The 26,130-nt window shown below is 33.8% G+C and overlaps 3 protein-coding genes across 7 annotated transcripts; 2 read left to right on the forward strand and 1 right to left on the reverse strand.

Moving 5' to 3' along the window:
- The first annotated feature begins 700 nt into the window (after nt 1-700).
- LOC137831446 (protein NRT1/ PTR FAMILY 8.1-like) lies at nt 701-5,041 on the forward strand. 5 transcript variants are annotated; one of them, XM_068639124.1, is made up of 8 exons: nt 701-827; nt 913-1,049; nt 1,285-1,352; nt 1,437-1,466; nt 1,865-2,048; nt 2,147-2,364; nt 2,901-3,454; nt 3,969-5,041. In XM_068639124.1, the coding sequence occupies exons 5-8, from the start codon at nt 1,943-1,945 to the stop codon at nt 4,801-4,803; spliced, it is 1,713 nt and encodes a 570-aa protein (XP_068495225.1). In that variant the 5' UTR covers nt 701-827; nt 913-1,049; nt 1,285-1,352; nt 1,437-1,466; nt 1,865-1,942; the 3' UTR covers nt 4,804-5,041. The 5 variants fall into 5 exon arrangements, with proteins under 5 accessions (XP_068495225.1, XP_068495226.1, XP_068495227.1 ...); XM_068639126.1 differs by lacking the exons at nt 701-827; nt 1,437-1,466 and having other exon boundaries at nt 906-1,049; XM_068639123.1 differs by lacking the exon at nt 701-827 and having other exon boundaries at nt 942-1,352.
- Nucleotides 5,042-11,503: 6,462 nt separating this feature from the next.
- LOC137831448 (uncharacterized) lies at nt 11,504-12,499 on the forward strand. Its single transcript, XM_068639127.1, has 2 exons — nt 11,504-11,667; nt 11,813-12,499. Exons 1-2 carry the CDS (start codon nt 11,634-11,636, stop codon nt 12,217-12,219), a joined length of 441 nt encoding a protein of 146 aa, XP_068495228.1. The 5' UTR covers nt 11,504-11,633; the 3' UTR covers nt 12,220-12,499.
- A 1,815-nt stretch (nt 12,500-14,314) lies between these two features.
- LOC137831454 (protein OCTOPUS-like) lies at nt 14,315-16,254 on the reverse strand. The gene has a single exon (XM_068639136.1). It carries the CDS (start codon nt 16,100-16,102, stop codon nt 14,495-14,497), a length of 1,608 nt encoding a protein of 535 aa, XP_068495237.1. The 5' UTR covers nt 16,103-16,254; the 3' UTR covers nt 14,315-14,494.
- Between the last annotated feature and the right edge of the window lie 9,876 nt (nt 16,255-26,130).

Below are 26,130 nucleotides of genomic sequence, written 5' to 3' on the forward strand. Positions count from 1 at the left end.
ATATTCATACAAGTGTATTTAAAATTGATTGTCAATGTAATTATAATTATACCTGTATTAAAATCATATATAAATATAATAATAAGCTAATAAGATTTTCTAAAAAATATAACTTTTTTATATTTTTATAAGACAATTTGAAATTTACTGAAAATGTTTTTCTTACAATATTTTCAATATATAATACTAAAATCATTCAAGCTTTTGTTTATAAAAAATAATTATAAATTAATTTTCATAATTTTTATTTAAATTTAACCAAGATAGTATTTTTAAGAAAAAAGGGAAACATCATTGCTTTCTTAAAAATATAAGAATATACTTTTCTAAAAGTATAAAAAAATGTGAATTTTAATATAAAAGAACTAGAAAAGATGTGATTATCATTTTATTAAAAGTACTAGAAAAATAAATAAATACCTATTTTAAAACTAGAGGAAACACAAGTACCATATAATAAAGATAAATGCAACTTCTGCTATTTTAAATTATTTAAAAATCATATATGTTTATGTTTTACTTTTATATTTCTATTTGCTCAGAAGATTAATTTACATAATTGTTAAATCTCAATGATATTTTTTTGAGTAATTATTATGGGAAAACTTATCTAAAAGAAGCTACTTTTTGAACACACTACCATGAGTATTTTTCTTTTAAAAAGCAAACATTTTATAAACAGTCATGGGAATGCCTATCCAAAAGAAGCTTTTTTTTTCACACAATCATGGGAATGTTTATAATATGTAAACAATAATGGGAACTCTGCTTTGGCTTCTTGCACCGCTGTGTTCCCACGGTTGGAAACTCATCCACATCGAGCTTGCGTAATCAAATTAAAAACTAATTTCCCTTTTCTTTTTGTTCTTCTCAAAGGATCATTCTCATTTGTTTTCAGTTTTTTCACAACAGATTTAAGATATTATTAGCTGTAGAACAGTAATGCTTGACTCAGCAATCAAAAGTCAAGCTGACGCAAATTGAGAATTTTAAGGTCCAACTTTGCCTAATTTTTCTCTGTAGAGAGAGCTACGTGCAACTGAAAGAGGGTAAATCCCAAGATCACATGTTCAAGATTTTTTCTGCATCTTTCTCTAATCACAACACACGTGAGACAAGTCAACACTCTCCAGCAGATTACTTTGTGGTGTATATCTGATGAGGAATAATATCATACTCTTAGATACTCATTAACATAAGTTAAATATTATAAATTGTGCAAATCTCATTTTTTATTTACTATTATATGATTTTAATAAATTTTAACTTATGGTAAAAAAAAAGGGTATCACAGGATGTGTAACCTATCTTCACTCTATCCAACAGACATGGCCGGCCAGCTAGACCAAGAGGTAGGTGCCCATCTGTACTGAAAAGTGTGTGTATATATATATACATACATACATTATTATTCACTATGGTTTGCACAATGATAGGTGATGCTTGATTGAGTTGCCAACTTTAAGGTTAGAGATGCACTTCTCTGATTTCATGCTTTGCTTTTGAATTCTGATCTGGGGTTTATCATTATGAGATTTTATCAGCGGTTTGCAGACAAATTTAAAGTCTTTTTTGTTGGTGTTTTCTTTTAACTTCTACTGATTTATGGATTTGTGTATTTGAATCTTGAACCTTTCTGTTATTCTTGAAAAGGGTGTTATTTTTTTTTATTGGACGAATATAACTAAACATTAGAATAAAAAACTGGTTTCTGGAACCTTTTGTTCTTGAGGCAAAGACCAGCAAAGTGTTGCGGCGCGGTGATCACTGAGATTTCTCAAAAAAAAACGTCTTTTTGTGTTTTATTTAACTGAGTTCAATTTTGACCTTTGTAATTTGTTATTCTCTGTTGTTGCTGTTTCAGTTTGTCAATTTCTGTGCTGGTTGGTTGGTTGCAATTGCAAGCGAATAATTGGTCAGTGTGGACGAGTTTTGAACCACAATGGCAGAGGATGATGGATACACCAAAGATGGAACAGTAGATTACTGTGGAAATCCAGCTAATAAAAAGGAAACTGGAACCTGGAGAGCCTGCCCCTTTATCTTAGGTAATTTTTTTTGGTGTTTTTTAAGTCCAAGGTGGGATGACATGTGTATGAACTGTGTTGTGTGTGAAATATTTATCATTTTAAGCTTCTATTTACAGGAAATGAATGTTGTGAGAGATTGGCTTATTATGGGATGAGCACAAACCTGGTGCTTTATTTTAAGAATCGCCTACATCAGCACAGTGCTACTGCTTCTAAGAATGTATCTAACTGGAGTGGAACATGCTATATCACACCATTGATTGGAGCATTTTTGGCTGATTCCTACCTCGGAAGATATTGGACAATTGCCGGTTTCTCAATAATATATGTTATTGTGAGTTTGGTCTCTTCAACCTGTCTTTACTGGGAAAATTTAATACATGGTCCTGGACTATCTTCATCTAGACCATTTTCCACATGATATATAATTAAGTTTTATTGATTCTATCTTGTAAATTGAAAATTTTGATTACATGTTTGGCCGAAATTGGTCGAAACATAGACATATGATGGTTCTAAATCATGTAATAGTTTCTCCCAAACCAGACAGTGCCTAGAAACTTCAAATAATTTTAGATGCATTTTTATAGCTTTTTACTTTTATTTTTCAAACTTTATGTCAAAAGTAATCAGAATATCACAATAATTATATATAAACTTTGCTGTTGTACTGTATATATATCTCGTAACATATTCATATTTCCTTGATCACCACAACAGCCCCACAAAAATGTTTCAGAATTTATGCTGTGAAGTCATTCGACATTAAAATTTACAATGGTGTGAAAACTGGTCTAACATTTTTGTGAAGGTGTCTTGTAGTCTGTTAAACAACATCTAATAAAAGGTAGTCTTGTTGATGTACAATAGGGAATGACACTCTTGACATTGTCTGCATCAGTTCCTGGCATGAAACCAGCATGTCATGGAGATGAAAATTGTCGTGCTACTACTCTAGAGAGTGCAATCTGCTTCCTTGCTCTTTACCTTATTGCTCTTGGCACTGGAGGGATTAAGCCTTGTGTCTCGTCCTATGGAGCAGATCAGTTTGATGACACTGACCCAGTTGAGAAGGAACACAAGAGTTCTTTCTTCAATTGGTTCTATTTCTCAATCAACATTGGTGCTCTTATTGCTTCTTCTCTGCTAGTCTGGATACAAGACAATGTGGGTTGGGGATGGGGCTTTGGCATTCCTGCTGTAGCCATGGCAATTGCTGTGGTGAGTTTCTTTTCAGGCACTAGATTGTATAGGAATCAGAAGCCTGGAGGCAGCGCCCTCACTAGAATCTGTCAGGTGGTTTTGGCATCCATAAGAAAGTACCATGTTGAAGTACCTTCTGACACGTCTCTTTTATACGAGACTAGTGAAGATGAATCTGCTATAAAAGGAAGCCGAAAGCTTGATCACACAAACGAGTTAAGGTAAATTAAGCAATGGCAACAAATTTCTACACGACCAACTAATTCTTTTTTGCTTAATCCGATCAGAAGCAATTTTGAAGTCACATTTACATTATATGGTATACAGAAGCAACGCTTGAGTCCACATTCATGCCATTTAACATGCAATCATATTAGAATATGACAATATTATGATCGCTAGTTTTTCAATTGTTCCCTGAGAAGTTAAAAGTATCACCCTTGCAATATATATAGGGCTGTCACTAGTGTTTCCTTTGATCTATTAGACACTAGATAAAACTTAGATGCAATTTCTGGAGTGTTTCTGGTGTTGTTCTTTAATCAAAATTATAGTTTCACTTCAGTAATCTTTGTTGCTTCATAATGTTAACTTTATTAACTGGATTAAAGATTAATTTTAAATTCTGATTGGAGAAAACCGTAGATTTGAAGTTTATTTAAGTTTTGTCATTCATTAGATATTAGCCTGTTGACTTGACTAAATTTGATACACTTTTCTTATTCTGTGAAATAGATTTTTTGACAAAGCAGCAGTCGTAGGACGGTCAGATAAAGTGAGAGAATCAACAAACCCTTGGAGACTTTGCACTGTAACTCAAGTGGAAGAGCTCAAATCTGTTTTAAGATTACTTCCTGTATGGGCAACTGGCATCATATTTTCCACTGTCTATGGTCAGATGAGCACCTTATTTGTGTTGCAAGGGCAAACCATGAATACTCATGTTGGCAACTCCAGTTTCAAAATCCCACCAGCATCCCTTTCTATCTTTGACACCCTCAGTGTCATATTTTGGGTCCCAGTGTATGACAGGATCATTGTGCCAGTTGCAAGAAAGTTCACCGGGCACAGAAATGGCATAACTCAGCTCCAGAGAATGGGAGTTGGCCTCTTCCTATCCATATTTTCCATGGTAGCTGCAGCAATATTGGAGCTCATAAGGCTTAAAATGGTGAGGAGGCACAACTACTATCAACTTGAGGAGGTACCAATGACAATATTTTGGCAGGTTCCTCAATATTTTGTCATAGGTTGTGCAGAAGTCTTCTATTTCATTGGTCAGTTGGAGTTCTTCTATGAGCAAGCTCCTGATGCCATGAGAAGTTTTTGTTCTGCTCTCTCACTCACCACAGTGGCTCTGGGACAGTACTTGAGCTCTCTACTTGTGACAATTGTGACAAAGATTAGTACTAAGAATGGAAGTCCAGGGTGGATACCTGACAATCTAAACTTTGGCCACATAGATTATTTCTTCTGGCTATTGTCACTGCTAAGTGTTCTGAACTTGATAGCATTCCTTCTAGTGTCCATGTTGTATACATACAAAAGACCAGTGGGAACTCTGCGCTGAAATGTTGGTTTAGGTGCTGTACATTGGAAGTAGTTTCATTATACATCACATTGGAAGTTTCCTTCACTAATAGTCTTGTTCTTTGCCAACACCTATTGGATATCAGGATTACTTTGATTCGATGTGAATCTTCATTTTCAAACGATTGATTGTGGTATCTGATGTGTTTAGTCATTTATTTTCAAATGACCTATGGATATAATAGTATTGTTATGAATAAATGAACTTTATTAAAGAATGTGCCTCATTAAAATTTTGTCTGACAAAATCCTCCCTAGAGATAAAATCTGAAATAAGGAAAAAGAGTACATTATTATTTTTACAATAAAATTTCTATAATGACTTTAACTGTCATGCACGAGTTACATTCCACATCCTTGATATGAGTTTTTCGTTCAACTCTTTTGAGTAAGCTTTATTTTGAAGTGAGTCAACAACACAATATGAATCATCCCAGTTAGGCACTAGCTTTCCATCATGTTTGTCCTTTCGATCTTCGAGTTTGCACCACATCAGGTTTAGTCTTTGCTTCTTCTTCTCCTTTCGAGTGTCTTCTTGAATTTCATGGATGAGGTTGAGCTCAACTCTTAAGTCACCATTATATTGTGCTCGGAAAAAAAAAAAATTCGTCAAGAGTCTTCTCCTAGTTCAACAGGAACCATGACATCTAATCTATCCTGTGACCTTTTACTTGTTTGAGTTTCTTCTTGAGCTTGTTTATTATATCTTTGTTTGTTATTTCTACTTGACCATTGGTTTGAGAATGTTTCATAGATGAAACTCGATGTTTGAAGTGGACTTGTTGCAAAAAAATATTCAAATCATTATTTGTGAATTGTCGACTATTATCAATGATGATACAATGTAGTAAACTATGTCTACATATAACATTCTTCCAAAAGAATTTATGCACTTTTTTAGCAGTGATGGTCGTCAATGGCCCGACTTCTATCCATTGAGTGGAATAATCAATAGCCACCATTAAAAAATTCACTTGCCCTTTTGTCTATAAGAATGGGTCAAGTATATCCACCTCCCATATTGTAAATGGTTAGGGAGTAATTTCCAATGCATAATCAGAAGCATCACACATGAGCTTAAATGCAAGCGTCTAGTTAGGTGGTCAAAAGGTAGAGGAGTGAAAATAGTTGTCTTGAGGCAATCAAATGTCTTTCTGCATTATTCTCCAAATGTAAAGGAAATATCCTTCTACACAGGAAGAGCAATCCACTTGAAATTTTGGATGACCGTCGATAAAACCATGCATGTCCAAGAAAAGATTTAACCTCTCGTATAGAATATGGATAAGAGGATTGTGATATAATATTCAATTTAGCAGGGTCCACTTAGATGCCTTTTTCAAAAATTATGTGGCCTAAGGTGATGCCTTGTGTAACCCTAAAATAACATTTTTTATAGTTCAAAACAAGTTTACAGGCATTCAAACAAAGTAGACCGTCTAGTACAATCTGCTATAGAGAATTTAAGAACAAAATTTTTTTGAACAAAAACCTCAAATTTCATCATGAAATCACAAGAGAATCAATCCAAAAGAGTTTAGTCTGTCATACGAAGGAAAAATAAAAGAATTACAAAGAAGAAAATAAGAAAATTAAGAAAACTATGATGCTTTGTTTTTTGACCTATTTCGCCGCGAAGTTTTATGATTTCTCCCTTAAGCTTACATCTTTTCATTTCTTTGCTCCGAGGATCTCGAAATTATATTTTGATTCAGATATTCTTCACATTTTATTAGTTTCCAACTTTCTAGAATTTCCGCATTTTTTTTTTCTATTTTGACTCTATAAGAAAATGATAAAAAATGGTAAGAAGAAGAGATGTTTCTTATTCTCTTATGTGTATATTACATCACTTCATGTATAGAAAATATATAGGGAGTTTCTCTCTCCCAAATTACAATCTAATTAGGTAGGATACTAATCATGAGATTCTATAATTATTAAATTAATTGCATATAATTGGGTACAACATCATCAAATATTGCATACAATAATTGCATATAATTTGATAATTATTATTTCCTTAATACTCCCCTCAAGTTGGTAGGTGAAGATCAAGAACCCCCAACTTGTGTCGTAGCGTCAAAAATCGTTCTTTGCCCAATGCCTTCGTAATATCTGCGAGTTGATACTGTGTCGGTACATATGAAAGACTGATTATCCCAGCTTGTAATTTTTCTCGCACAATGTGGCAGTCTATCTCAATGTGTTTTGTGTGTTCATGAAATACTGGGTTTGCTGCTATATGTAATGCCGCTTGATTATCACAGAAAAGTTGAGATGACAAGTTACATGGCACTTTTAAATCCTGCAACAGATATCGCAACCAAACTATCTCCAAACAAGTATTGGCCATTGCGCGGTATTCTGCTTCCGCTGATGATCTTGATACGTTTGTCTGTTTCTTTGACTTCCATGAGATAATAGAGGAATCAATAAAAATGCAATATCCAGATACTGATCTCCGAGTTGTCTGACAACCTCCCAAGTCTGAGTCGCAATAAGCTGTCAATGTTAGATTGTTTTCGGATGGCAATAGCAATCCTTGTCCTGGTGATCCGTACTTTAGGACTCGAATTGCGACATCCCAATGAGATTTCCGTGGATCCGGTATATATTGACTTAGGGTCCGAACCGAAAATGTTATGTCAGGCCGAGTAACCGTGAGGTATATCAGTCGTCCCACGAGTCGCCTGTATTTGACTGGATCCTTTAATAACTCTCCATCGTCTGGTGTGAGTTTTAGGTATTGTTCCATTGGAAATTTCTCTGGACGAGCACCTGTGAGTCTCGTATCCTGCAAAATATCAAGCGCATATTTTCTTTGGGACATGTAAATACCAACTTTGGAACGGGAAAATTCAATCCCTAGAAAATATTTTAGGTCTCCAAGATCTTTAATGCGAAATTGTTGTAATAAACAATTTTAACACGCTGAATTTCTGTCAAATCATTTCCTGTCAAAAGAATGTCATCCACATAAATCAAAAAGGCAGTAAATGATAAGTTATTTTGTCTTGTGAATAGAGAGTAATGTTGAAATCCTACAGATTTAATCACATGAGAAAATGTTGAAAACCATGTTCGAGATGCTTGTTTGAGACCATAAAGGGATTTGTTGAGTCGACATACAATGTTCTCCCCTGTCGATGATGCCCGGGTGGCAAGTCCATGTAAATAATTTCATGCAATGTGCCATGTAAGAAGGCATTTTGCACATCTAGCTGGTGAGTAAACCAATTTCTAGCTGCTGCAATGGTGAGGAGACACCTCAAAGTTGTTAATTTTGATGTTGGTGAAAAAGTTTCGGAATAGTCGACACCTTCAATCTGAGTGTACCCCTTTGCGACTAGGCGCGCCTTATATCTGTCGACGCTACCATCTGAGTTGTACTTTATTTTATAGACCCATTTGCATCCTATGGGTTTCTGCCCAGCGGGTAACGGTGTCAAGGTCCACGTTTGATTTAGCTGCAAGGCATAAAGCTCTTCGTCCATTGCTTTTTGCCAATTTGTATCAAGGATAGCTTGAGCATAAGTGTGAGGTTCTTTGGTGGTTGTGATGTTAGCAAGATATGCACTATGTGTAGAAGAAAATCGTGAATTAGAAAGAAAATTATGCATAGGATACCTGGTTCCATTCGGTCGGTCTTGGGCAGTGGTTGAATGATTGGCTTGGGATCCCGTTACGTAGTCTTGAAGCCAGGAAGGTTGGGTTGATGTGCGACTGGATCGTCGAACAGGAAGGTCGGTTGGAGAAGGTTTGGAAATGGGTGCTAAACTTCTTGGCATGGGAGAAGAAGGTTGGTCTACTGGAGGTTCAGGTGTATTATGACGAGTAGGAGAAGAAGGTTGGTTTGATGAAGGTTCAGGTGCATTGTGACGAGTAGGAGAAGAGATTTGGTTTGATGGAGATTCAGGTGCATTGTGACGAGTAGGAGAAAAAAGTTGGTTTGATGAAGGTTCAGGTGCATTGTGATGAGTAAGAGAAGAAGGTTGATCGAGTGAATGTTGGACAGGAGTGGGTAAGTCAATGTCAATAGTGGGCAAAATACCTTGTAATGGAGGTGAGGATTGTGTCTGTGATTGTTGGCAGAATGGGAAAACACTTTCATGGAAGATGACATGTAAAAAAAGTGCTTGCATCTATATCAAATAATTTGTATGTTTTTTTTACTGAAGATGCATTGTCGGGCGCGCGGATCAAATTTTTGCTTAGGTGAAACAACAGTTGCGTACAGAGGCAACCAAAAGTTTTTAGGTGAGAAAGTGAAGGTGGTTGATTATATAGTAGCTCAAAAGGTGATTTATTTTTTAGTAAAGGTGATGACAAGCGATTAATGATATATGTGGCGGTTAAAACACATCCTCCCCAAAATTCTAATGGTAAATTGGACTGAAATAGGAGGGCTCGTGCTGTGTTTAAAACATGTCTATGTTTGCGTTCTACTACTCCATTTTGTTGAGGAGTGTAAACGCAAGTGCGTTGACATTCAATACTTTTTTGAGAAAAAAATCATGAAATAAATTTCAGTTCGTTGTCAACGCGAATGGTTTTAATAGATGCCTGAAATTGATTTTGTGCAAATGTAATGAATGACTCTAAGAGATGTTGGGTTTCAGATTTGTGATTCATAAGAAATAGCCAAGTACATCTAGTATAGTCATCGACTATAGTGAGAAAAAAACGTTTTCCAAAATGAGTTGGGGTTTTATGAGGACCCCAAATGTCACACTGCAATAGATTAAATGGATAATGAGATTTTATTGTGCTTAAAGGAAAGGGTAGCCTTGTCGGTTTAGCTTTGGGACAAATTGATTATGAATGGAAATGAGATTTTTACTGATAGGGATAGGTAGTAAGGAAGATACAAGTTGTAGACACGCCGGAGAAGGATGTCCAAGGCGCTTGTGCCATAAATCAGGATCGGTCATATTTGAGATGCGTGAGCTTGGTTTGGAGGGGGGACATGTAGTATAAGCCTGCGTGTTGTTTACCCGAGCCAATCATCCTCCCGTAGCCAAGTCCTGTAAAATGCAACCATAAACGACACAACAATTTAGTGAACTGGTTATCTTACTAATGGACATGAGATTTAAATTAAAAGAAGGAACACAAATAACATCTTCTTTGAGAGTGATTTTGTCATTGAATTTAATTGTGCCTGTAGATGAGATGGACACAGTTGAGCCTGTGGGCATATTAACATTTTGAAATAAATGATGATGAAGTGTGTGTGAAAAATTGTGAATCAGATGCAATGTGATGGGTTGCTCCACTATCCAAAATCCATGGTTTCGTAAAAGGAGAATTAGAATAGGAGTTATGGGCAAACAGACCTACAGAGCTAAGTTGAGCGAGTAAATAGCCCTCGTCAATTGCTGAATTTGCTCGGCACTGAAGCGTTGTACGAGGTTTCTATTAGACTCGTTACTGTGCCTTCTTTATTAGACATGATTTTTTATTTAGGGAATAAAAATGGAGAGGCTGTCAGGGCACCAAGATCGGTGCTTTGATAAAAATGATAAAAAATGGTAAGAAGAAGAGATGTTTCTTATTATCTTATGTGTATATTACATCATCACTTCACTTCATGTATAGGAAATATATAGGGAGTTTCTCTCTCCCAAATTACAATCTAATTAGGTAGAATACTAATCATGAGATTCTATAATTATTAAATTAATTGCATATAATTGGGTACAATATCATCAAATATTGCATACAATAATTACATATAATTTGATAATTATTATTTCCTTAATAGACTCAAATTCTATTTCTTTGCACTTTTGTAGATGATTTGCTTCCAATTCTATTTCTAAGATTTTGTAGATTGTATTTTTTTATTCTTCTACTCATATTTCATTTTTTGTTTTAATTCAAAGAAGCAACTTTGTGTGATTCATGCTTGCAAATTCTTCTCGGATCAGTGTGTGGTTCGATCTTTGTGCAATATGGTGATCTACTCTTGGTGGGTTTACAACTTGTGACGATGTTTATTATGCAAAAATTCCCTATCTTTGTCAAACTTGTTTTGCATGCATGTGAATGTTTTGGACATTTTCTTCATATTTTTAGAGGATAGGCTCCATATGGGCTTTTAGGGCGTAACAGGATGGCAAATCCATGCCATAATATGATGACATTGATGTTGTAGTTTCATTTTTTGTGAGTACCATAAGAGTTGTAGTCTAAGAATAGATTTACTAAGTCTCATGGTGGACATCAAATATGCTTACGAGAGTGAGAAGAATTTGATAAAGAAAATTTTAAAAAATAAAATTAGAAAAATAAAAATAAATACTAAAAAAAGAAAATGGCAGGAATGTCAAAGATAACAATAAAATGATAAAAGGTCTCTTATAATATATTTTTAAAATAATAAAATAAAATATTGATATAAAAATAAAATGATAAATGAATGTGTAAAAAAACAAGGATAGTCCTCTTTATATAGGTATAAATATTATAAAATTAAACTACTTTGAGAATATAATTATTTCTTAATCTGTAAATAAATGTTTTCTTAATGCATAACAAAAAAAGGTGGGGATAATTTTTAGAATCCAATTTTTTCATATAATCTACAACTCGTTTTATTAATTTTTATTAAATATTTCAATTCAATATCACAATTCAACATTTTAATATTAAAAGACGATTTTCATTTAGTTGGTTTTAAAAGGTGGGAATGTATCTTTTTCTTTTCACTGACGAACACAAAATTTCGACGTGCTTGGTTCCGTGAGGCATTCTGAAAGTTATCATCCACAAAGAAACACCCCAAATTGAAATTTAACTATTACAATGTTCCCTAAGCGTTTTCGGGACCCCAAAACAGGTACCTTTTTATGTTTTACTTAGTGAGCCATTTTAGTGGAACCCATGTTTCGCTCATCAGCTGTTTGATGAAACGTCTGCAATAGAAGTCAAACTTTTCTTTTTGTTTCATTGCATTTTCTTTATAAAATTATCTTTGAATGCAGGTTTTCATATGCTAAGTTCAATGAATTCCAAGAAATACCTGAAAAATATTGGATTGGAAAGGGAAGACTACTACTTTTTGAAACATGTTGGGAAGGGCTTGTTTTACACCTATGCCTTCCTTGGGGCTCTCTGGCTTTATACTGAGAATTCATCACTGGGATGGGACAAACTGAAGCCAAAGTTGAAGGAGCATGAAGAAGCACTGAAGAATTTCATTGGCAAGGGAAGAATGATTGAAACCGCTGTTAGTCCAAAAGAGATTTGTGGTTGTGATAATGATGGAAACAATAATAAGCAGAAGGAGATGCAGAACAAGAATTTGGATGAGGAAGCTCAAAAGCTGTGGTTGAGGCTCAAGAATGAGGTCGCAACTGAATTAAAAGAGAAGGGTTTTGATGTTGAATAACGGCCAGTGTCATTCCCATGATACATGAACTGAATTGATTATGAGGCAGTATTTGTAGTACATGCTAGGAATCTTATAGTAGCATTTTGCTGTGTAAAGTGTTTGATAAAAGTTTGAATGATGATAAAAGGAAGGACTAATCAGTCTGCTCTGATTTGTTTGTTGGAATGTCTGTGTTTGCCCTATGAATCTCCCTTGTGTTAGGCTTATTATTGTAGTTTTCTTGTACTGTTTTATTTTGACATATTCTCGTGTTAACCAAGTTGAGCAATTTTAGTAATTCTATTTTGTTTTATTAATGAAGTTTTTCCATTTACCATTTATCCAAAGTTTTAAAATAGTCATTCAATGTCGCAGACATTAACTGAAAGATTGAAACTCAAGCGAAACATAAGCTTTTTATAGAGATCATTAATTGAAAATGTCTTACAACACTCACAATATCACAGAGTAATATTATAGTGTACTATAACAATGCACAGCACATAAACAACAATCAAATCTGTACTTTTTTGTTCAAAATTTTGAGCTACCTTACACATCAATTTGATAATCATAAATTGCTTTTTCTATACTTTCCACTCAACCCTACGACAACTCCAACTAGAACGACCTCAAGCAATCCATGGTGAATTTGAGTAGAATAGAGTTGTTTACTCTCTTCTTCTCTTCCACAAGAAGCCGCAATGGTTTTTTGCTACACTGCCCGAAGCTTGTTCTGCTGTAAGAGGCTTTTTAGAAGACATAGTGAGTTTGTTTTGTTGTTAGAACACATTCGAATGCAACTGGACAGAAAATCGTGTGAAAGAATGGCTTGGTTTTAATGTGCTTTTGAGCTGTTTTTTTAACTGAAATTTATAGAAGTGTCGTTGAATTGAATGTAGGGAGGGGGGACTTGACAGCAGATTAGGAATGATTGCATATTTAATTTCAGGGGTCTTCTAACCAGGACACTCCTCCATCCCCCAACTTATGAGCCCATTTGATTAGTCTGAAAACTCCTTTGATCTTTTCTTCTCAATTCAAAATTATTTAACATCCAACTTATCAAGAATATCTATACTATTTTTTCATTATCACAGTTAAACCACTCATGCGTATAAATCTAGTTTTCCTGTAAAGAATGAACCAGGGATGGAGAAATAAAAATAAGCATTCCAAATCATTAAAAAGACCCGTTAAGTGAACATAAAAAAGTGAAACTTGAGTTCGGCTATGATCCTTCGAATTGAAATCAAAGCATGTGCTTAAAAAGCATTTTTATAATGAGGATATTTCTTTTTCAAGTTCATTATGCATTGCAGAAGACTAGCAAAATGTGGAACAGCTTCACAAATCTGTTAGAAACCTTTCCTCACACAAAATGATGACAAATTCAAAGACCTGATATCACAAGTCATTACGCCAGAATAAGCAGGGACACAGTCACCTGAGATATATAGATTACCAAATCCCAACCGTAACAGTACCATGGAATGTAAACACGATCTTGTGATGAATTCAATGACGATGAGTTGGAATAATGGTGAACACCTCTACTGACATTTATCCTAAAGGTGTTAATTTCAGGTTAATCAGATTTGAATCTGATTTAGTAAGTTAGAAAAAAAAAAAAAAACCGGTAAAAAAAACTACTTTCTCAGTCTGTCATCAGCAACGCTACTATTATAGCAATCAAATAGATAGGCTGAAACTATCATAATCATCCCTCACTATTACATCAAGTGTTCTATTATAAAGCCTTAAACCCATTAATTTATTCTAATCTCAACTTCATATAACAATAATAAGAACATTTATTCATTTAAAGCATATAAATTTAATTTAAAATGAAGAGAAAAGTTACATACTGAAATAGAAAAAAGAAATTAGGCTGATAACCATAATACTTATATAGATTTACAAGAGCTTTTACTTCATGCATCCATAGCAATTACATAGTTGAACCACAAATTGGAGGATAAAAATTAATACTCCCTGCCATCTGACAGGCTTTAAAAACTTTACCTTTGACTACATTTTAAAGCTTTCTTGTAATAAATTCTACCAACATCGAATGTAAGACTATAACTCGTAGCGGTGATGCAATTAGAAATTACTGTAACATTAGTATCATATATGAATGCTTTTATTCTGCTACCAACATCAACCAGCCTGAACTTACTATCTTTCCAATGTTATGCTTTCTAACAATGTAAAGTACTTAATCTCAAGGACAAGAAACAATTTTCATTATATGTTTTTACACCCAGATACACTTCAATTAGTTGCAGCCTCAGAAGAAACTTCTGGCTGTTGAATTTGAATTCTTTAAGGTACTCTTTGCAGACCTGCTTCGCCTGTAGCTTTTCAAGGGTGTCAAATAGAACCTTAACAAGCCACTGTCAACATTACTTGGTGAATACCTAACACTCCGGTTTTTCTGAAGCATAAATCTCTGCCTTCCATTCAAGATATGGCCTTTAGTCTCAGAACCCCCAAAGCCATTCACTAAACCTGAAGTTCTACAAGGATCTCTACAACTAACACTATAGCTACGAATAAGCTTCTGGCTAACTGACTCACTCCCTTTACCATTAACCACCCTCCTCAGCTTCTGCCAAGACTCTGCAATTGGCTTCTTAACCACACCACCACCACCACCACCACCATCACCACCACCATACTCCCCTTCCTCCAACATATCTTCCCTTCTCCTCTGCACTAACCCCAATTTACTCCATAGCCTACCCCACTTGTGAAACTTGTTCAGACCATCCCCAATTGCAACATCACAAGCATCAACCTTGGAACCAGACCCCATTACACTATCAGACGATTTCAAATTCACATCCCTCAAACCGTTCTTAGTGATCAACACCTTCGCTCCATAGAACAACTCAGTTGTGGCCGGAGAAACCTTAGCATTAGATATCACTCTCAATTCATCAACGTCCCCCATTATCGACTTCCTATGAGAATTCGATCTATCAAAACTCCTCCTCCTCCTATGCCAATCGGAATAGTAATGCTTCGTCTGTGCAGAGCCACCAGGACAACATTCTTCACCATTCCCCAAACTCACGTGTCCCTCTTCTTCTTCCTCGACCAAGACCCTATCACCAATACCAACCATGTGGGAAACCCTAGGGTATGCTTTCCCTAACAAATAACCATCCCAAGAAGCTCGAGGAGCTTCGAACGAAAACCGCGAATCGTCAACGGATAACCTCGGATCAGTGTCGCACGATCTTCTACCTAACGCGAAACCGTATTCTCCAACCTCCGATTGCGTCTCCCGCAACGACCTAAACCCTAGCTTCTCGACCGAACAGACGTCGTCACCGACGACGTCGTTGTGGTGGTTTCTCTTCGGATTCAGCTTCCGTCTCCATTTCATCAATCGCTTGCTGAATTCGGAAGCCGCGCCGCGAAAACTCGCCGCGATGTCTCTGAAATCTTTCCCCGCGCCCTTCCGGTTGCGCAGTTCGAGATCTATGAACTCCTTCATCGTCTTCCCCTCCGCGTCTTCATCGCCAAAAACCCTAACCGCGTCGCTGTGCTCGTTCTCTCCAATCCCGACGCCAGCAATGCTGGAACGGATCTCGGCGTTCCGGTTCGTTGGCTTATTGCTCTTGCAGTCGTGGTTGAAGAGGACCGACAGCGAGCCGCGCGGCGGCGGCAGTCGGACCTCGCAGGACCTGCGGCGGGGATCCGGAGCGGCGGAGGAGGAGAGAGCGGCGGATGTGCGGTCGGAAAAGGACCTAGTGCGGCGTAGGTCCGGCGAGGCGGAAGAGGAATCGATGCCGGCGAGGCGTTCGCGGAGACAGGAGGCACAGAAACCGGTGACAGGTGTGAATGGGTGACGGTGACAGGTAGTGAAACGGTGCGTTTTGGTAGTCATGAGTGAGTGTGAAAAAAGTGTATAAGGGAGTGTGGTGGGATCATGTTAGGTTAGTTATGGTACCGCGAAAAGTGAAAGCCACCCAGCGCCCTTCCCTGCATTTCCCACCTTCCACTCAATTTATAATCTTTTCAATATTAATATTTGGAACTCCTTTTAATTAATTGAACTAACTTTCATACCTTTATAAGATTTTCGAATCTCATTAAGCCCATCTTATGTTCCGGGTGAGTTCTATTCGCCAACAACAAAAAAACAAGTAGACATGTTGTTTGTTTTAGTTAATGTATAATGATGTGAGACTCTAGAGTTCAAAATGGGGATGGATGGAGTGTTGACATTGTAAAGAAAAAAAGTATTTGAGAAAGCTAGTCAGTCATATGTGAAATTATTCATGTGTCCCTTTTAATTAACAAAGATTCTTGTTGTTACGAGGGGTTGGAGCAATAATGATTATTGGTTGAACAATTGATATTTTTCTTTGTCGTGTTTCGCTTCCTTCATTCTTTGCTCTTAATTCTTAAGCTTCAACTCTGGTTTGGTGTGGTTGTTATATCTATTTATAGTATTTGATGAATCATTTTATTATTGGATATAGATTAAGGTGTGTGTTTGTCATAATTAGTCTTCGTACTATCTAATTGTTAAGGGTTTTAGCTAATCATGATACCTTTTGTGATTCTATCAATACTGAATCCCAACATGTCTTGGACCATTCGGCCCCTGACGATACATGTTTTATTCGGGTGGTGAGAGTCGAAGGAGGTTCATATGGGTAAGTTGTTTGAAAGATAACTAATTTGACTTGTTATATGAATTAACCCTGACATACTAGGAGAGTGATGATATTGAGATTACTATGTGCATATCTGTGTGGATTTCATAGTGATATAGTATGACAGGTGCAGATCTCTGGGTCTAAGTCAACTCACGAGTCTTCCGAAAATAGAATCAAGTGTCTATATGTTGTGAGTCAGTAGAAGTTTGACATGAAAATGATGAATTGTGAATTTTGATAGACACTTGATGATTATGTGAAATGCATGAATATTGATGGTTTTATGTAGATGTTTAAAGTTATATTTATATTACAATGTTTTAAAAAAATATATTGCTTACCATTTTCTTTGTTTTGTGTTGTTTTCTTTAATTTATGATGATCATGAATTTACACGTGAGCATATGACGTTACAGATGTCAGATCTCCTCGGTGAGAAGTTTGGATTATGAAAATGATTTATTTTCTTTTTTAATAATTGTTTTAATTTTATGTAAATATTTAAAATCTTATGAAGAGAAACATGTTTTGAAGCATTATATGAAAGAGTTGTAAACATATTTGTATTATGTTTATATATTTATTTTAATATTTCATACAGATTTTGGTTATTAGATGTGAGAAAATATAGGGATGTTACACTTTCAACGAAGTATATTACGATTTTTATAAATATAAAGATGATGTCTCCCATTCAAATATTTTTAATTTTAATTTTTCCTTCATTTTAAAAGTATTTTTTTTAACTTATTTTTGTACTAAAATATCTTAAATTTAACCTCCAAAATATCAATAACAATTAATAGGCATAATAATTGTATTTGTATAAGGCCTAATACCTGCTCTGAACAAAAGTGGAGTTGCAAAAGATTATCTCACAACGATCAAGTAAGTGAGAGTGGATAATATATTGATAAAAATGTACATTTTTGTATAATTATGCTTATTTATAGTGTTTGTAATGAACTATTAAATAACATTACCTAATTTATCACGTATCTCTTTATTTTACATTGATGCATTAATTTTATGTGACAGTCTCTAATATCGAGTAACATGATTCGCTCAACCAGTTCAATGATAATAATAAACTATAATTTTCTTATTAGAAAGATAAATAGTAAATTCACTTCATAATTATTTTAGATATACTATTTTTAAAAACAAGAGAAGAGGTTAAAGGAAAATAGAGGAATAGAGGAAAAAAATAGAACTTGATAAAAAAAAAAAAAGTTATACAAATTATAGTTCAAATATTAAAAATAAGGTAAGGAGGTATTTTATGGAGTTTATTATTTTTTGTAAGGAAGTATTTTTACGGAGTTTATTATTTCTGTAAGGAAAGTCTTTTGTGGAGTTTGTTATTTTTGTAAGATAAATCTTTTTTGGAGTTTATTATTTTTATAAGGAAAGTCTGTCATTTATCTAATTTATTAATTTATTAAAATTGCAAGAGAAATTTGTCTCTTCTATAGTTTATTATTTTGTAGTCTTAAATATGTTTGATTCTGTTGTAATTTATTTTATAGCAAATAAAAATGTGTAGTAAAAGAAAGAATCATGTTATTTATTTTATTGCTACTGTTATTGCGAATTTATTGGTGCTGTTACTGTGAATTTATTGTAATCGTTAAATCTCAATCTTAAACTGTTTTGTGACCAAAATAAGTGATTTACATATGAAGTTGAGGTACAATAATATAAAGTGGCAATTGGAAATGAAATGTTTTGAAAATCATATAACTGTAGTTTTCAATTGCTAAGGTAAAAAATAAATGAAGATAAAAACGTTGGAAAAAAAAATCGTTTAATAAAATACACATGAAAGTTAAAATACATATATAATCTATACTTGTTTTTGTTAACTTACGATCAAAAGTTGAGAAGTGAAAGAATATGAATAACAAAGACCTTTAAATTTAGAATGTATTTATGGATGCACTATTTTAAAATCTATCCAAAACATATAATATGGAATATCTTCAATATATTAAGAAACAAAAAGAGATTTATATTCTTTAAATAATAAATAAATATATTTTGAATACACGATAATTAGGGTGCCAAAATAATTTAATAAAAAGTACATTTTAAAAAACAACACTTAAATTAGTTAGAATGTGAAAAGTGAAAAATAATTATTCAAATTCTTATATTCCAAACATTTTTCACAAATAAAATAAAATTATTTTTTATGAGAGATAGTAAAAATATGTATAAAAAATACTCTACCATGAAATTTTCATTGGTCAAGAGAGAGTTACCTTTTTCCATAAATGGAAAAAAAAAGTAAAAAAATGAGTTATTTTATAATAAGATATTGTTACAAATAATGAATTTGTGTTTTTTCTTTCTTTCTTAACACGGAACATAACATGTGAAAATTGAGAAGAAACAATTAATTTATGTTTTTAATAAAGAGAGTAAAAAGTTGAACAATTGATGAGAGTGAATATAAAAAAGATGTCTTAATTTCTTTTCTTATACATTTTATCATTTTCTTTTATTCTTTATTATATTTAATTTTACGAATTAAATTTATTAAAATTAAATTACCTATATTATAAAAATAAACTAAAAATCCTCACAATTCAATTCCAACTATTATACGCAAAGCAAAAACATATTAGTTTTCTAATTTTGACACACATTTTGAGAACTAAGAAGAAAAAATTAGTATGGCACTGAAGCAAAAGTAAATAACAAACAAATTGAAGTGGATGGAGGAATATAAAGTTAACCAAAGTGAGATGGTTACATTAAGATAAGCAAAAACATTGGAAAAAGAAAGGCCCAAACAATGAGACTTGCATAGAGATCATGTCTAATTTGAATAAGCACAAGAGAAAGAAGATAACATAAAAAAACAAAACAAGAAAGAGATCAAACAAAGAATTATTGGAAATCTACCAGAAGATGGTCCATTTCTCCAGCTCATAATTCTTCTCTTCTCTCTTATGTACAAATTCCTTATTCAAAAAACAAACAAACCTGTTCACCTTGTATATGAATAATATGCGGATTGTATCCGCTCCAGAATCGAATTACTCTTGCATTCATGACCATAGTCCCATGTCTTTCCACAAATGTAGCAGAACTGGTATCCACACCTGAAACACAATCTCATTTCCTTTCATATATATATACAAATAATGCAAACAAAAACCATTGCTTATCTTATCAGCAATCATAAACCTACTTTATCACCCAGAAACACAAAATTTAATGTGAAAATCAGTGGTGAGTAACAGTACCTGCAAGTCACGTGTTCACATCCATCAAGTTTCTGAACATACATACTGCACTCAACACATTTCTGCCAATTTTTCTCTTTGGCCAACTTGAAAAACTTGGCATCCGGGTCTTTATTTTTCCTTTGAAACTCCCCACAACTCATATTTCCATGCCAAGGAACCCTACACTGTGCACAAAATAGCCTATGACAATAGGGACACTCAGCACTGGTCACAACCTTTTCTGATTCATTCACCAACAGACCTGAACAATCCTTGAAGGGGCAGTAAGTCCTTTGCGACCCAACAATCGAATACTCACATCTCCGAGATTCCCATTTTTCAACAACTTCACTGGGCAAAATGGTACGCAGAAATTGAGGTTTCAATACCACAGAACATTCAGGGTATGGACATTTCACATCGTGAACACTTTTGTTTATTTCACTTCCCACATACTTGGATATGCAGTAACTGCAAAATGCGTGATCTCTAAACTTACAAATGCCATCCAAGAAATGTGTGTCTGCCTTGTCATCAAAACATATATAACAAGGAATGTTCTTGGAGCAATTACCATTCCTCAGGTTCTTGGAGCAACTACCATTCCTCAGGTTCTTGGAGCAACTACCATTCCTCAGGTTCTTGGAGGAATTACCATTACTCATTATGGAGTGTGAATTTGGATCTTGTTGAGATCCTGATATTAATGAATATATAATACTGAAAATCAGCTGCAAGTCTGTTTCATAAATATTGGTTCATTGACTAGGTTAACAACAGAAATAAAGTACTCCAATTCAAAATTCACAACACCCTCTCTAAAATATAACAACTTTAAGAACTACTATTTTAATAACAGATTACTTACTTAAAAAAAATAAAAATAAAGAGCAACAAACAAATTTACTCCTCTTATTAAATAATTATTTTAAAAATTAATTCAAAAATTTATATTAATGTTTTGAGTAAGGTTGATCAGTAACATCAATATACTATTGAAGTGTTTTTAATTAGATTTATTAAAAATCATTTAAGGATTTTTGTTGGGCTTATTCAATTTAACAAACAGTCTTTCCTTTTTCTTACGGCACCTACTTCATTTCCTCTTGCACCTCCAATCCGTGGAAAATTCAAATGATTATTAAAATGAAAGTAAATTATTATTATTGTGAAATAAGTATTTTTGAACCGTTCTACACACAAACGAAGAGCATATGCTTTATATATAAAAAAAAAAACAGACAATGCACAAAAAGCATTTTTATTCATCTTTCTAACAACCACATCATGCACAAAAAAGTGTATTATGCACAACTTATGATTTATCTTCATCTTTTTCAAATATTTTTACATGTCAATTACCTTATTCGAGTATTTTAAAAACATGTATTATTAAATCAATTATAACTACCACAAAAATATTTTATTTTATTTTTCGACTCTCAACTTTAAAAAGTTCTAGTGAGTAAAAGCATTCGAAAATAATTAAAAACATAAAAATAATTAAAAACATAAAAATAAAATTATTTATTTTACTTTATATATTAGAAAATGTAGACATATTTCGTATAAAAGAATAAAATACGATATTGATTTCAGAACTAATTTAATATTTATATTATATTTTTTTTTAGTTTTATTATTAAAAAAAATAACTTACTACATTCATATTTTATATTTTCTTAAATACGTTGGTGGAAAAAGGCATTGAAAACAATTAAAAACACAACGAACACAAATTTAACTTTATGTAATTAAAAATGTAGACATACTTCTTATAAGAGAATAAAATATGATGTAGATTTCAAACTGATTTATTATTTATATTATATATATATACATAGTTATATTATTACCAAAAAAATACTTTATATCTATTTTTTATATTGTCTTAAATATGTATTTTGTATGGGTAAAAAAAAATTAAATTATTTAATTAACAACTTTTATCCATACGCAACTGAAAATGACCCAACGTAACAAAATGACAAAGAAAGAAAATTATTTTCTATACTTAAAAAATATAGACATAATATTTTTTATTATTTATTAAAAATTATTATTATTATTCAGGAGATAGAAATAAAAACAATTATTTTGTATATTTAAAAAATATAAACATATTATTTACTATTTATTAACATTTTTATTATTATTAACATTTTATTACTGAAAAAGAGTCAAACTTAATTCTCATGACATTACACTAAAAAAAAAATTTTATCATGTTAGAATTTTTATTATTATGACTAGCGGATGTGTATCCGCATTTTTTATATTTATATTTTTATTATTATTATATGTATATTGATATTTATTTCAATAAAATATAAATTTATGTGTATTTATATTTTTTAATTTTTTTCATAAACTTATGTGTATTTGTATTCTATAATATTTGACAATATATTTGTATTCTATAATATTTGACAATGTGTATCTGTATTATTTGACAACACTACACTTGTGTAGCTACATATAAATTTATGAAAATAAAATAAAAATATAGATACAGACATTGTCACACTTGTGTTTTCACTAATTTTATAATATTTATGTTAAAAATCATACTAAAAATTTAAAATTATTAATAAATCAGTTTGATTTGAAAAAAAAAATCAAATTAAATAATATGTAAAACTGTTAATAAAATCAAATATAAAAACTGATTATTCAATTTAATTTTTATTTTAATTAAATATAAAATTAAATTAAATTAATAATATTTTAAAATTCAGTTTCACACCAAACATTGGATGGACAATAATATTAGTATATGTTGGTTCTTGTTATTAATAGGATTTAGAAAAAGCATGAGTTTAGTCCTATACAACTTAGGCTTTAAAACATTAATTTAGTCCCTCATCTTATAATATAAAATGTTAAAAAATAACTAATCATAATTAACCAATTAAGAAAATTTTAAAAAAAATAATGTTTACAAAGATATGTCTTTGATGACATAATAAAAGTAATTTCTCTTAGCGAGTGATATTTTATTTTTCATTTTTCCACTGGAATTAAGTTGCAAATGAATCATTTATCATTAAGGCTCTGTTTGGATTAGGCAGAGGATGTGTGAAGATTTGAGGGAGTGGATGTGTGAGGAAAATGAGGGTGTTTGGATTGAGGTATGTTAGAGTGGATGTGTGAGGAAAGTTTATGGGAGTTTGTGAGTGATGTGATGGTTATGAGAGAATTTTAATTTTTTTTAAAGGTGTGAAATGTTACTTTACAGATTAACCCTTGCCTATTAAAAAAATTAATAATAAAATGAGTTGTTTTTGTTTAAAAATGAAAAACTTTCACATATTTCGTAGATTTAAAAATTATAATTAAAAAAATATATGTTAAATGTAAATATGTATAATATAAAAACTATAATTAGAAAAAAAATATGTATTCAACAAATTAAATAAAAACAGAACTTCAAGTAATAAAATAGAAAAATAAATCAAATCTTATATAAATAAAATAATATTATTTTTTAATATTAAAAACCCTCTAAAAATGAAAAATAAAAAATACTACAACAACAAAAATATAACGTAATTAACAATAGAAAAAAAATTTATACAAATTTATAAAAAAATAAATTATAACTCATAAACATAATAACTATATATAGAAATATATTAATATAAACATAACAAAAAAAACATTTATACAAGTCTATATACCCCTTAGTGTCGACCCGTTCACCTGAGAACCCTACAATTTGTTCGTTATAGGGTTGAATATCTGCTTCTGGGATGCGCATTTTCTTGAAGATTTCCCAGTATAATATATCGACCGAGCTACCTTGGTCTACCAAAGTCTTGGCAATTGCGAACTTGTCAATTTCCACAGTGATTACTATAGGGTCGTCTTGGGCTGGATCTATGGCTGTGAAGTCGTCATCAATGAAAGTGATTGGAGGTATGTGTGAGCGCCTTCTCGTAGTAGCATGAGCGGACTGAATGTCCCGGAGATGTTTCTTACGGGCGGAATTTGAGCACCCGCCACCAGCAAAGCCTCCGGCTATGTAATTTGTTTCGTGGTTTGGTTCGCCCAAGGTAACGGGTCCAACAATCATATTGATGACCTCGCGTACTCGTTGACGAGGGCGGGCGTTTCGGTCGGGACTTGTGTTGCGGGCGCGTGTACGCCGAACGGGGCTTTCACTGAGTTTTCGCGAAGCCTGGCTATGGTTAGTTTGGCGTTTGTAATCATTACAGTATGACCGGTCGTCACCACGGGATGGACGATCGGTACTTCGTGGTGGGGATCTTGAATTCCTTGTCTTCTTGACGAACTGCCGCAAATGGCCAGCCTGGATGAGCTCTTCGATTTTTTCCTTCAACGCTTGACATCCCTCGGTCGTGTGGCCGAAATTACGATGGTACTGGCAATGCTTAGCAGTATCTGCATTCGGTGGTGTTTGATATCGTTTTAGTGTCGGAATTAAATCCGTTTGTAGTACTTCATCTAGGGCTCGTCCCCTCGGAACAGTTAAAGGGGTGTAACTGTTAAACCTGGGGATTCGGCCTCCTCTGTTCCGGTCGGACCTTGGAGTGGTTCGAACGGTTCGTTCGGTCTCGATTTCTCTTTCTTTGCTCGGGGTTCGGTCTTTGAGGATTCCGGATCCGACGGCTTTGAACTGTTGGTGATAATCAATGTGTTCCTCGATTTGCATGAATTTGGTTGCTCGAGTTCGAAGGTCTTCCATGTCTTAAGGTGGCTTCTTGATGAGACTTTCGGTAAAACGGCTTGGCCGGATGGCCGAAACCAAATGGTGTAATGCAACTTCCTGTTTAAGCCCTCGGATATTCATACATGCTTTGTTGAACCTATCTAAAAAGGTTCTGAGAGATTCACCTTTTTCTTGTTGTACCGCTAGGAGAGACATGGAGGACATGTGATGCGGTCGGCTGGTGGCATATTGAGTAAAGAATTTTGCGGCTAAGACGTCAAAGTCGCCAATGGAATTCGGAGGCAGCTCTGTAAACCAGGTAAGAGGTTCTCCCTGAAGCGACGTGGGGAATACTTTACACCACACATTGTTATCTGTGGTATAGAAAGTCATTTGCGTCTTGTAAACATTCAAATGCTCGTCTGGGTCGGTCGGGCCGTCATAGAGTTTGATGGCGAGACCTCTCCATTTTTTAGGAAGCGGTGTGGTGATGATTTCGTCTGTAAAAGGATGACCCCTTTTACTTAATTTTCTTTCGGCTATTTCAGTTCTGGAAGCAGGATTGGTGTCGGCCGGTGTAGGTATGCGAGAGGCGGTTCGGTCGGCCGTATGAGATTGGCCTTCTCGTTCGGGATTATCAACCTGTCGCTGGAGTTGTGCATTCTGCTCTCTTAATAAGGCAATTTCTTCCTCTTGACGGCGTCTATCCTCTTCGTGTTGGCGATGATCTTCAATCTCCTTTTGCCGCAATTCCTCCATCTGAGTTTAGAGGGTTTGAATCATAGTCATCTGTTCTGCCATAGCGTCGTTGTTGTTCCTCGTTGCAACCATTATACCTCAAAAATTGATCGGTTGACGTAGTATAATTGCTGACGTGTCGATCTTCTTCTCCTTCGTCGGTCGTTCCTTCTTGGTGTCTCCTTCGGTCGGGCGGGGGAGGGTACCTGCGAAGGCACTCCGACGCTCAAGTAAGTGAGAGATTCTAAGTGTGATTCAGTAAGTGGATGAAAGCGTACCTTTCTTTGGCTTGAGTACAGTATTTATAGAATTGTCTAATGGGCTTTCTGTCCCTTGGGCTCAGAATGGTTATGGATGAGTCTTGTCAGTCGTGCCCCGGAATACCCGGAGAACATATCTTCTCTAAACATGTATTCCTTATTTTTCGGAGGTATATCTTAACCACCTTAGCTTGTCACATAAATGCCCCTGCATTTATTATGCATTCAGTCGGTCGGCCAAGTCCGTCCGGTGTCTACCGGTACAAAATATTATATATATATATATATATATATATTTAAACATTGTACAATAACTTTTTTAAAATACTAATACATTCAAATGA

Source organism: Phaseolus vulgaris, chromosome 6, assembly GCF_000499845.2.
Source record: "Phaseolus vulgaris cultivar G19833 chromosome 6, P. vulgaris v2.0, whole genome shotgun sequence".
NCBI classification, from domain to species: Eukaryota; Viridiplantae; Streptophyta; class Magnoliopsida; order Fabales; family Fabaceae; genus Phaseolus; species Phaseolus vulgaris.